The sequence below is a fragment of the Pan paniscus genome, chromosome 15, assembly GCF_029289425.2.
Source record: "Pan paniscus chromosome 15, NHGRI_mPanPan1-v2.0_pri, whole genome shotgun sequence".
Classification (NCBI taxonomy): Eukaryota; Metazoa; Chordata; class Mammalia; order Primates; family Hominidae; genus Pan; species Pan paniscus.
The window spans coordinates 53,730,543-53,744,160 of NC_073264.2; the positions used below are offsets into that span (position 1 = coordinate 53,730,543).

A 13,618-nucleotide genomic window follows, 5' to 3' on the forward strand; every position below is an offset into this window, starting at 1 on the left:
TGGAGAAACTGAGTTCAAGTCAACCTGAGACTATTACTGAATAAATGCTTAAAAATCTATGCCATTCATAAACATTTCAAACTGAAGGAATTCTTGTACCTAACATAACACACTAATGCAGAATTAAATTTGATTTCTTATTAGTTATATAACCATCTAATATACTTTTTTTCTTTCAGAATTCTACTGCATTTGGGCTTTATAATGGCAAGCCTGCTCTTTTTAGTGGTGAACTTGACTTGCGCAATGCTAGTTCATGGAGATGTCCCAGAAAATCAGTTGAAGTGGACTGTGTTTGTTCGAGCATTAATTAATGATAGCCTGTTTATTCTTTGTGCCATCTCTTTAGTGTGTTACATATGCAAAATTACAAAAATGTCATCAGCTAATGTCTACCTCGAATCAAAGGTAAGAATATTTCTTAAATTGGCACTTGAAAATCTAATTTCAAATTCTTACCCTACTAATCATATTTTAATGGAAAATTTATATTGCTATTTTATTTTATTTTATTTTATTTTATTTTATTTGAGACAGGGTCTCGCCATATTAGTCAGGCTAGAGTGCAATGGCTATTCACAGATGCAATCATTGTGCAGTACAGCCTTGAGCTTTTGGGCTCAAGTGATCCTCTGCCTCAACCTCCCAGGTAGCTGGGACTACAGGCATATTGCTTTTTTAAAAAATATCCTGAATGACAGTTACACTTTGAGCATGAAAGAATAATCACTAGAAATTAAAAGTTATTCAGTATTTGATCCTTACTAAACAATGGTTTAAAGAAAAGAAGAAAGAATATACTAAGCATGTTGTATTTTCTGTGATTCTGCATTGGAGGCTAATCACGTGAAATAAATCAGAATATATATGAATGGATCAAAAATAGTCTATAATATAAAATCATGCTAGCATCTTAAGATTTTGCACAGTAAGGGTGGCAGGGTTAGCAATGTTAAGATGCCATATAGGTAAAAGTGGTTTTTATTTGTATAAAGGTTAGAAAATGTTACTTCACCCAATAATATGAAGGCTGTATGATATTTGAAACAACTAATTGTGTAGCAAAATTTATAAATGCCTTGCTTCTCCCTTGCCTTATACTTCGGATCAACAAACAGAAGCCAAATAGTAGCCCATTAACAAAGAAACATGGAAGTTTCTACCATTGTTGATTGACCATGTGATTGAGTAGAAAATTGATCATCACAGTTTATGTGTGGCATTGGGTGTGAGGGGGTAGATATGTGGATATTGGGATATGGGTATGTACATAAATACATTTTTACAATCACTTCCACCGGAGAGCTTGTCTTCTTGCTTTAATTTGACATCATTGCCTATTCACTAATAATAAGTTGAGAGAGTATCTTAGTTAAAATAGTCCTCTGAAATATTTTTAGGCTTCTATATTTTCGTTATCCTTAATATAGTCCTAGTAAAGTAAGGTACTATAATTAAATATATGGTAATCAACTTGTCCTTTAAATGTAGGCAGAGATTTTAATTTTACTTTTTAAATATATTTCAGTGGAATGCTGGGGGAGATTGTGTGTGTGTGTGTGTGTGTGTATATATATATAGAGAGAGAGAGAGAGAGAGAAGAGAAGAGACAAAGAAAATCAGACTTTCAAACTTATTAATCTTACCTGGAAAATTATTTTATTAAATTTCTAGTCTAGTTTGCTCCTAACATTTAAATATTTTAGCTAATTCAGGCTTTGGTTTGACTTTTAAAAATAATACTGTCACTGTTACAGTCCATAATCTTTTGGTAGGAGCAATGGCATCTTTATTTAGTATAATAACATCACTATAGAATTCATACCTGTTGCTTGTCTAGGGATAAAGCATAAATACATGTTGAATTTCAAGTGCTTCTTCTCTAGATACCTAGTGTATTTCTAAGTTTGGTTTTTTACTCGCTTTGAAATAGATAATACTCTGAATAAAAGTCACCAATCTGAGAAGAAAATTTCATTTACTAAATCCTCCAGAATTATTAGAACACCATTCCCTTACTATCATATGAAAGGTATTCACTTATTTATTATTATTTAAAGTTTTAAATTTAAAAGCTGTATGGATTCGGAATTATCTAGGAATACTGCAGATATACATGTTCAGACATGTTCACCTATAAAGGTAGATGACATACTAGATGATTTGTTTAATATTGTAATGTTAAGTAGTTCCCAGTCTTCCTAACTAGATTATAAACTTCTGTATTCAAAGAGCATGTCATCTTGCTTTCATGTTCTTGTATAATCACTAGACTCATTTTTGACTTTTGACTTCTATAACAGTGTACAATAATAGTCATTCCTTTTATTCAATCAACAAGTGTTTATTGAGCATCTACCTCTTTCACTTTCTGGGGTTTTTTTGGTTGTTTCTGTCTCTCTCTCTCTCTCTCTCTCTCTCTCTCTCTCTCTCTCTCTCTCTCTCTCAATCTCTCTCAATACCTTTGTTACTCTTTCACTATCAAACTGACCCTGTTTCTTGTTGTCTTTAAGAGCATTTCCTTAAAGTTCAGACTTTGGTCTTCTGTCTTCCTCTTTTCATTCTTTATTCCTTCCTTTACATGTTCTGTGACAATAAGATCCTCTGTAATTTGTCTCAACCAGTCTTACCTTCCTTATTTCCAAATAAAGCACAGTATGCCCTCTATCTCTATATTCTTAGGCTGTTTTATTATCCAGGAACGGCTTTCCTCTCACACATCTCTATCTGATTGTTCATGTCTTATCTAACTTTAAAGACCTCACTTAATCTTTCCCCTTTTTATGAACTCAATTTGATCCCTTCTCCCCCAACTCTAAAATAAAATTTAGAAATAACTCACTATCTGAATTATCTTGAAATTTTATTTATTTCTCTTGGGGCACTTATCAGTGTATACAAAGTGGCATTTGTATGTGCCATCTAATTTTTTTGTATTTTTTAATTGACATCATATTTAGTTGTACATATTTTTGGGGTACATGTGATATTTTGCTACATGTATACAATATATAATAATCAAATCAGGGTAATTGGGATATCATCACCTCAAACATTTATATTTTTGTATTGGAACATTACAGTTCTTTCTAGTTATTTTGAAACATATAATAAATTGTTATTAACTATAATTTCCATAATGTACTATCAAATACTTACTCCTATCTAACTGTATTTTTGTACTCATCAACCAACTTCTCTTCATCCTCCCCTACCACTCTTCCTTTTCCAGCCTCTAGTAACCATTATTCTACTCTACCTCCATGAGATCCACTTTTGTAGCTCCCACATGTGAGTGAGAACATGTAGTATATTTGTCTTTCTGTGCCTGGCTTATTTCACTTAACATAATGAACTCCAGGTCCATCCACGTTGTTTCAAATGACAGGATTTCATTCTTTTTATGCCCATGTAATAGTCCATTGTATACATGTACCACATTTTTTTATTCATTCATCTGTTGATGGACACTTAGGTTATTCCATATCTTGGCTATTATGAATAGTGCTACAATAAATATGGGAGTGCACCTGTCTCTTTGACATAGTAATTTCCTTTCTCTTGGATATCTACCCAGCAGTGAGATTTCTGGATCATATGGTAGTTCTATTTTTAGTTTTTCAAGGAACTTCCATACTGCTTTTTGGGGTTGTTTGTTTGTTTGTTTTTGAGATGGAGTCTTGCTCTTTCGCTGAGGCTGGAGTACAGTGGCGCACTCTTGGTTCGCTGCAACTTCTGCCTCCCAGGTTCAAGTAATTCTCCTGCCTCAGCCTCCCGAGTAGCTGGGATTACAGGTGCCTGACACCATGCCTGGCTAAATTTTTTTTGTGTTATTAGTAGAGACGGGGTTTCACCATGTTGGCCAGGCTGGTCTCGACCTCCTGACCTCAAGTAATCCACCCTCCTCGGCCTCCCAAAGTGCTGGGATTACAGATTGGAGCCACTGTGCCCAGCCTCATACTGTTTTTCATAACGGTTGTCCTACTTTACATTCCCATCAACAGTGTACAGGCATTCCCCTTTCTCTGCATCTCTGCCAGCACTTGATTTTTTGTCTTTTTGATAATAACCATTCTAACTATAGTGAGATGATAACCCATTGTGGTTTTGATTTGCATTTCCCTGATGACTGATGTTGAATTTTTTCATTTAACTGTTGGCCATTTGTATGTCTGCTTTTGTAGAGATGTCTATTCAGGTATGTTGCCCATTTTTAATTTGATTATCTATCTTTTTGCTATTGATTGTTTGAGTTCCTTATATATTCTGGTTATTAATCCCTTGTTGAATGGATAACTTGTAAATATTTACTCCCATTCTGTAGGTTGTCACTTCACTTTGTTAATTGTTTCCTTTGCTGTGCAGGAGCTTTTTAGCCTGATGTAATCCCATTTGTCTATTATTACTTTGGTTGCCTATGCTTTTGAGGCCTTACCCAAAAAATATTTGCCCAGATGAAGGTCCTGGAGCATTTCCCCAGTGTTTTCTTCTAGTACTTTCATAGTTTCAGGTCTTAAATTTATGTCTTAAATCCATTTTTGTAGATGGTGAGAGATGGGGCTTTTTTTTTTTTTTCTTGAGACAGAGTCTAGCTCTGTCTGTCACCCAGACTCTAGTGCAGTGTTGTGATCCTGGCTCACTACAACCTCCACCTCCCAGGTTCAAGCGATTCTCCAGCCTCAGCCTCCCATGTAGCTGGAATTACAGGTGCTCACCACCACGCCTGGCTAATTTTTTTGTATTTTTAGTAGAGGTGGGGTTTTGCCGTGTTGGCCAGGCTGCTCTTAAACTCCTGATCTCAGGTGATCCACCTGCCTTGGCCTCCCAAAGTGCCAGGATTACAGGCATGAGCCATCGCACACAGCCAAAATGGGGCTGTTTAATTCCTCTGCATATGGATAACCAGTTTTCCCAGCACCATTTATTGAGATTGTGACTTCCCCCAGTGTATGTTCTGGGCATCTTTGTCAAAAATAAGTTGGCTGTAAGTGTGTGGATTTATTTCTGAGTTCTGTGTTCTATTCCACTGGTCTGTGTGTCTGTTTTTATGCCAGTACCATGCTGTTTTGGATACTATAGCTTTGCAGTATAATTTAAACTCAAATATTGTGATGCTTCCAACTTCTTTCTTTTTACTTAGGATTGCTTTAGCTATTCAGGGTCTTTTGTGGTTCCATATAATTTTAGGATTTTTCTTCTATTTCTTTGAAGAATGTAATTGCTATTTTGACAGATATTTCATTGAATCTGTAGATCACTTTGGGTAGTATAGAAATTTTCACAATATTGATTCTTTCAATTAATGAGCATGGGATGTCTTTCCATTTTTTGTGTCCTCTTCAATTTCTTTCTTCACTATTTCATGGTTTTCATTATAGAGATCTTTTACTTCTTAGGTTTAATTTATTCCTGGATATTTTTTGGTAGCTGTTGTAAATGAGATTGATTTCTTGATTTCTTTTTCAGATTGATCACTGTTAACATATAGAAACACTACTGATTTTTGTATGTTGATTTTGTATCCTTCAATTTTACTGATCATTTATCAGTTCTAATAGTTTTTTGTGGAATCTTTAAGTTTTTCAAAATATGAGATCATATAATCTGTAACAAGGATTAATTTGACTTCTTCCTTTCTAGTCTGGATGCCCTTTATTTCTTTCTCTTGCCTAATTGCTCTGGCTTAGACTTGCAGTACTATGTTGTGTAAAAGTGGTGAAAGTGGGTATCCTTATGTTGTTCCAGATTTTAGTGGAAAGGCTTTCAATTTTTCCCCATTCAATATAGTATTAGTTGTGTGTTTGTCATATTTAGACTTTATCTTGCTTAGGTATGTTCTGTACCCTATTTTTTTACGGCTTTTATCATGAAAGGATGTTGAATTTTACTGAATGCTTTTTAAGCATCTATTGAAATGAACATGTGGTTTTTGTTCTTCATTCTGTTGCTGCGATATATCACATTTGTTGATTTGTGTACATTGAGCCTTCCTTGCATCCCTGGGATGAATCAACTTGATCATGGCGAATGATCTTTTCAATGTGTTGTTGAATTCTGTTTGCCAGTATTTTGTCAAGGATGTTTGCATCTATTTTCATCAGAGATGTTGGCCTGTAGAGTTTTTTGTTGTTTGTCTCTTTTCCTGTTTTTGGTATCAGAGGGTAATGCTAGCCTCATAGAATGATTTTGGAAATGTTCCCGCTCCTTCAATTTTTTTGAAATTGTTTGAGCAGAATTGGTATTAGTTCTTCTTTAAACTTTCAGTAGAATTTAGCTGTGAAGCCATAAGGTCCTGTGCTTTTTCTTTGTTGGGGGACTTTATTACTGTTTTAATATTGTTACTCATTATTGATGTATTCAGGTTTTCTTCATTATTCAGTCATGGTAGGTTATATGTGTTCAGGAACTTATCCATTTCTTCCAGGTTTTCTAATTTGTTGGCATGTAGCTCGTAATAGTCTCTAATGATTTCTTGTATTTCTGTGGTATCTGTTATAATGTTTCCTTTTTCTTTTTTATTTTACATGAATAGTGCTTTTATTTATTAATTAAATTTGTTTATTTACTTTGAGACAGTGTCTCGCTGTGTCACCCAGGCTGGAGTGGGCAATGGTGTGATCTCAGCTCACTACAGCCTGGACCTCCCAGGCTCAAGTGATCCTCCCACCTCAGACTCCCAGGGCTGGAACTACAGGCATGTGCCACCACACCCAGCCAATTTTTTAAATTTTTTGTAGACAGAATCTATGTTGTCCAGGCTGCTAATGTTTCTCTTTTCATCCTTAGTTTTAATTATTTGAGTCTTCTCTTTTTGTTAGTCTAGCTAAGTTTGTTGATTTATTTTTTCAAAAAACAAACTTCTTGTTTTGTTCCTCTTTTGTACTTTTTTAAGTCTCAATTTCATTTATTTCTGCTTTAATCTTCCTTATTTCTTTCCTTCTACTAATTTTGGCTTTGGCTTGCTCTTGCTTTTCTGTTTCCTTGAGATACATTATTAGATTGTTTATTTGTCTTTCTATTTTTTTGATGGAGGCATTTACTTCTATAAACTTCCCTCTTGCTGCTGCATTTGCTGTATCCTATAGTTTCTGGTATGTTGTGTTTCCATTTTTGTTTTTCTCAAGAAAGTTTTTAATTTCCTTAACTTATTCGTTGAGCCATTGATCGTTCAGGAACATGTTATTTAATTTCCATGTATTTTTACAGTTTCAGAAGTTCCTCCTGTTACTGATTTCTAGTCTTGCTCTGTTGCAGCCAGAAAAGATATTGATATGATTTGACTTTGTTTAATTAATTTGTTGAGACTTGTTTTCTGGCCTAACATATGGTCTATTCTGGAGAATGTTTTAGGTACTGATGAGAAAAATGTGCATTCTGCAGCAGTTGGATGAAATGTTTTATGGATGTCTGTTAGGGCTAGTTGGCTTAGAGTATAATTTATCTCCAATGTTTCTTTGTTGATTTTCCACCTGGATGATCTGTCCATTGCTAAAAGTGAGGTGTTGAAGTCCCCTACTGCTACTGTATTGCAGTTTACTCTCCCTTTAGCTTTGCTAATATTAATATTTGCTTCATATATTTGGGTGTTCTTGGTGTTGGATGTGCATATATTTATTGTTGTCATGTCTTCTTGCTCAGTTGACTGACACCTTTGTATAATGACGTTTGTGTCTTTTTACAATTTTTGACTTAAAGTCTATTTTATCTGGCCAAGTGCAGTGGTTCATGCCTGTAATCCCAGCACTTTGGGAAGCCAAGGTGGGCAGATGGCTTGGCTCAGGAGTTCAAGACCAGCCTGGCCAACATGGCAAAACCCCGTCTCTAGTAAAAATACAAAAATTAGCTGGGCATGGTGGCGCATGCCTGTAATCCCAGCTGCTTGGGAGGCTGAGGCACAAGAATCGCTTGAGCACAGGAGGTGGAGGTTGCAGTGAGCTGAGATCACACCACTGCACTCCAGCCTGGGCAGCAGAGCGAGACTCTGTCTCAAAAAAAAAAAGAAAAGAAAAGAAAAAGAAAAGGTCTATTTTATCTGATATGAATATAGCTCTTCCTACTCCTTTTTGGTTTCCATTTGCATGGAATATCTTTTTCCATCCCCTCACTTTCAGTGTATTGTGTCTTTACAGGTGAAGTGATTTTCCTGTAGGCAACATATAGTTAGATCATGTTTTTTAATCCATTTAGCCACTCTGTATCTTTTAATTAGACAGTTTAATCCATTTACACTAAATGTTACTATTGATATGTTAGGATTTACTGCCATTTTTGCTTCTTTTCTAACTCCTCTCTTCCTTTCTTCCTTTTTTACTGTCTTCTTTTGTGGTTAAGTGATTTCTCTGGCAGTATGTTTTAATCTATTGCTTTTTATTTTTAGTGTATCTGTTATAGATTTTTGCTTTGTGGTTACCATGAGGCTTACAAAAAATATTCTGTAGTTAACAACAAGTTACTTAAGATTGATAACAACTTTACTTTGATCGCAAAAAGAAGAGAAAACAAAGAACACTGTACACATTAGCTCCATTCTCTTCCCCACATTTTGAACGTTTGATGTCACAATTTGCATTTTTATATTGCCTGTCTCTTGGTAAATTGTAGTCATTATTTTTAATACTTCTGTCTTTTAGTCTTCTTAGTAAATATATAAGTGGTTTATGCATCGTGATTATAATATTAGTGTAACAATCATGTTAACAGTCTTTTTCCTGTGGTTTAAAAAAATTCCCTTTAGCATTTATTGTAGGACAGCTCTGGTGATAAATTCCAAGTTTTTGTTTGTGAAAGTCTCTCTTTCACTTCTAAATAATAGCTTTGCTAGATAGAGTATTCTTAGAAGGCTTTTTTTTTTTTCCATCAGCACTCTGAATATATCATCCCATTCACTCCTGGCCCGTAATGTTTCTGCTGATAAGTCTGCTGCCAGGTGTATTGGATCTTTCCTAAATGTTATTTGCATCTTTACTCTTGCTGCTTTCAGGATCTTCTCTTTGTCTTTCACCTTTGGGAGTTTGATTATATGTCTTAGAGTATCTTTACTTGGACTGACTCTGATTGGTGACCTTTGACTTTCCTGTACCTGGATATTTGTATCTTTCTCCAGGTTTGGGAAGTTTTCTGTTATTATTTCTTCAAATAAACTTTCTACCCCTGTCTTTCTCAGTTCCCTACCTAACTCCAACACCCCAAATATTTGCTTTTTTATGTTGGCCCACAGATTCATAAGCTTTCTTCATTTCTTTTTTTTCTTTTTTCTCCCCTGTGTATTTTCAGCTAGTCTGTTTTCAAGCTCACTGATTGTTCTGTTTAACCAATTCTGCTGTTGCTCCCTATTACATCTTTCATTTCATTCAGTGTATTTTCAGCTCCTGCGTTTCTGTTTGATTGTTTTTATTATTTCAATCTCTATATTAAATTTCTTTGATATATTCCTCATTTGAGTCTCTGTGATTTCCTGAAGTTCATTGACCTTCCTTAAAACAGCTATTTAAAATTCTTTGAGAGATCTCACATCTCCATCACTTTGGGGTAAGTGGCACCTTATTTTATCCATTTGATGAGGTCATATTTATCTGAATGTTCTTGATGCTTGTGGAAGTATGACGGTGTCTACGCACCAAGGGGTTACATTTTTATTTTAGTTTTCACAGTCTGGCTTTGTTTATGCCTGGCCTTCTTCAGAGGGCCTTCCAGGGATTCTAAACAGACTGACTTGTGTTTCCTGAGCCTGTGTCTACTGCAGTTGTCTCAGCACTGGAGGACGCTCTAAGCCTAGGCTTGCTCCATGTCTTGTGAGGGCTCGGAAGTTGATGCCAATTTCTGACCCAGATGGATCTGGGGAAGACACAAGGAAGGTACCAGGGCTGGGTGGGAATGCTGGCCAGGGACCCAAGTCCAGAAAACTGTCCCAGTGGCCCAGATGGGTGTGCCTCCCAGCAGGTATTTACACAGGAGTAGGTGGAGCTTAAGAGACAAAGGCAGTATGACTTCAATGGCATGTAAGACCTGGCCTTTGACTATTTTTGTGATTCCCCTACCACTATCACTCTCCTCTTCCTTTTCTAGCCACATTGGCTTTTTGTGCCCCAACTTCTCACCACAAAACATACACTAAGTTTATTCCAGCCATATAGACTTTGTATTGTATATATTGTTCCCTCTGCCTACATTGCATTTTCTACAGGTACCTATGTGATGGCTTCTTTGCATTCAGGCCTCAGTCGCTTTTTCAAAGTTGCTCTTCTTCACTACCCAAATAAGACTATCCCCCATTCTGATTACTACATCTGTCACCCTCTTTTGTTATCTTCACAGCATTTATCAGTAGCCAAAATTATTTATTCATTTATTTTCATAGTTATTTTCTGCTTCTCCCTGCTAAAGTATAAACCAGGAAAGGAGCTCTCTTATGTGTGTTATTCATTTTTCAGTCCTTTTCTAAAATAATGCCTGGCATATTTTAGTGAAGTGAAGACAAGGGTAGTCTCCCCTTATCTGCGGTTTCCTTTCCACGATTTCAGTTACTGCAGTCAACCTCAGTCTGAAAATAGGTGAGTACAGTACAATAAAATATATTGAGAGAGAGATGACCACATTCACATACCTTTTATTACAGCATTTTGTTATAATTATTCCATTTTATTACTATTTTGTTAATTTCTTACTATGCCTGATTTATAAATTAAATTTTATTATAGGTATGTATGGATAAGAAAAAAAATAGTACATATCGGGTTTGGTACTATCCATAGTTTCAGGTATCCACTTAGGGTTTTGGAACAAATACCCTATGGGTAAGGAGGGGACGACTGTAGTAGATGTTCGGTAAATATTTGTTGAATAAATACATTCTATGCTTGCATATAGTCTTAGCCAGAGCAGCTTTACTTTAGTAACCAAATAAGCCTTCACAACTGGGTTGTATCAAGAGCAAATTGAACCAGTAAACATGCCCAAGTTCACATAGTTGAACCAGGATTCAAACTCAAGTCTGACCATAGGTCTCTGCTAGTAACCACCATGCATTGACTCCATTTACATCACCCTGTGTTTACTTATAATCTTTTAGGTGTGTATTTTTATATAGGTTTTAATTTACATGGATATGTTTGTTTGCTTATTAATAACATTATTTCACATAAATTCTTATTGGATTTTGCCGTAATACTCTCCAAAAGAATAAATCATTTTATAATGCTATCATTAATATAAAAGTATACCTTGTTTCCTCTGCTCCATCAATATTTGGGTCTAAATTTTATTTATTTTGGTTTTTTCATTGATATGCCTTAAAAGTTTTAATTTAGATTTATCTAATTGTTATGCATTTATAATTCATGTAGATAATTATTCACATTTCTATATGTATAAACTATTTCTCAATGATTTGTAGAGTGGAATCTGGGAATTTATTCTTTATATCTTTGGCATGTGTGATTTCTGTTTATATTAAAATGTTATCTTTTTTAAGAATGATAGCCTTCGTAAGTCTAATGTGTACCTAGTTATGAATAGATATTTAATCTTATTAAATTCTTGTTAATTACTTTATATTGCTACAGTTTTCCTTTTCTATTTATTATACAAATATAGTAAATTGTTTGACTAGATTTTTGTCATATTCCTTGAATTTTAAGGATACAACCTCCTTTTGTTATTTTTTGTAATTTTTTTAATTTTGGTATTTTCATTATTATATTATTTAAAATGTTATTAAACCTACACTTGAAGTAAAATTAACCAACTTTTTTTGACTTTTTAGTATCTTTTCAGGTTTCAGGATATAAATGTATTTATTTCAAATAAATTGTACACTACATAGTACAAAGTAGTAATAACTCAAGGTCTAGAGTTATATTGCTGGATTTAAATCAGAGACCTGCCATTTATCAGCTCTATGACTTTAACCTCTCTGTCCACCTTTAAACTGAAGATAAAGTATAGTAATCATGTCCATGGTGGTGTTGCAAGGATGAAATAATAATGTATGGAAAGTCATAGTATATTACGTGGCACTAAAAATATAAATGTTGACTCGCTATCATCTTCATCATCATGTTTTGACATAGTTTATAGAATAGGCTTGTTCTTACAAAACTTGGAAAAATCCTTTCATTACCCATTTGGCAGAATGTTGTTCTTTGGTAAACTTTTTTGGTTTTCTTTTGTTTTTCACTGTTATTTGTCTGTTAACTGGTTTTATTTCTACCAGACTTGCTGTTTTATAGTTTTATGGGCAGTTAGCCATATTATCCTTACTAAAAATGTATTTTTTCTGATTATTAAAACTTGGCAATATGAAAGAATATGATTTCTTTAATGTTCTAAACAGCCGTGGTGTCACCACTGACACTTAACTGTATTTGGAACTCAGTGTAAATGTAAATATAATTTTATACCCTGCTTTTCCCCTTATACTAGTAAAGGATTTTCTCATGCTATTAAAAATTCTTTTTAAGGCTGCATAACATTTCATCATATACCAAAATTAATTCTTATCCTACTGATAGGCCTTTAAGTGGTTTTCAAAAAAGAATGTCAGCCTCCATAATGTTAATTTTCTTCAAAATCAGTTTTGTTTTGCTTTTTATTTTTAGTAAGAGTTAGAGGTTTTAGTAATTACATCTAGAACTGTGTATCCCAGCCTCAGTTTACAGAGCACTCACCTATCTTTTATGTTATGATTTGCATTACTTTTTTTTCTTGATAGAGACACATTCTCACTGTGTCACCCAGGCTGGAATGTAGTGGCGCAATTATAGCTTACTGTAACCTCAAACTCCTGGGCTTATGTAATTCTCCTACCTCAGCCTCCCAAGTAGCTAGGACTGCGAGCATTCACCACCACACTCAGCTTTTTTTTTTTTTTTTTTCTTTGGAGAGAACAGGTCTTGCTATGTTGCCCAGGCTGCTCTCAAACTCCTGGCCTCAGATGATCCTGTCATCTTGGCCTTCCAAAGTACTGGGATTACAAGCATGAGCCATGGTACTCAGCCCATTATTATTTTTTTTAATTCTTGGAAAATTTTTTATTTTTAATTTTTGTGGGTGATTATAAGGTATATATGTATGGGGTATATAAAATATTTTTGGGCCAGGCGCAGTGGCTCACGCCTGTAATCCCAGCACCTTGGGAGGCCAAGGCGGGTGGATCACGAGGTCAGGAGATCAAGACCATCCTGGCTAACACGGTGAAACCCTGTCTCTACTAAAAATACAAAAAATTTGCCCAGCATGGTGGCGGGTGCCTGTAGTCCCAGCTAATCGGGAGGCTGAGGCAGGAGAATGGTGTGAACCCAGGAGGCGGAGCTTGCAGTGAGCCGAGATCATGCCATTGCACCTCCAGCCTGGGGGACAGAGTGAGACTCCACCTCAAAAAAAAAAAAAAAGATATTTCTGATACAGGCATGAGAAGCATAATAATTACATTATGGAAAATGCAATATCCATCCCCTCAAGCATTTATCCTTTGTGTTACAAACAATTCAATTATACCCTTTTAGTTATTTTAGAATACACAATTAAATTATTATCCATAGTCACCCTGTTGTGCTATCAACTAGGTCTTATTAATTCTTTCTAACTACTTTTTGTACCCATTAACCATCCCCACTTCTCC

General features: G+C 35.1%; 1 protein-coding gene across 1 annotated transcript in view; it reads left to right on the forward strand.

Moving 5' to 3' along the window:
- GPR137C (G protein-coupled receptor 137C) overlaps positions 1-13,618 on the forward strand; it is an 83,876-nt gene that overhangs the window by 46,023 nt on the left and 24,235 nt on the right. The window contains exon 3 of the mRNA XM_034937558.3: positions 180-408. Within this exon, the coding sequence (XP_034793449.1) occupies positions 180-408 (229 nt within the window). The remainder of the gene's footprint in view (positions 1-179; positions 409-13,618) is intronic.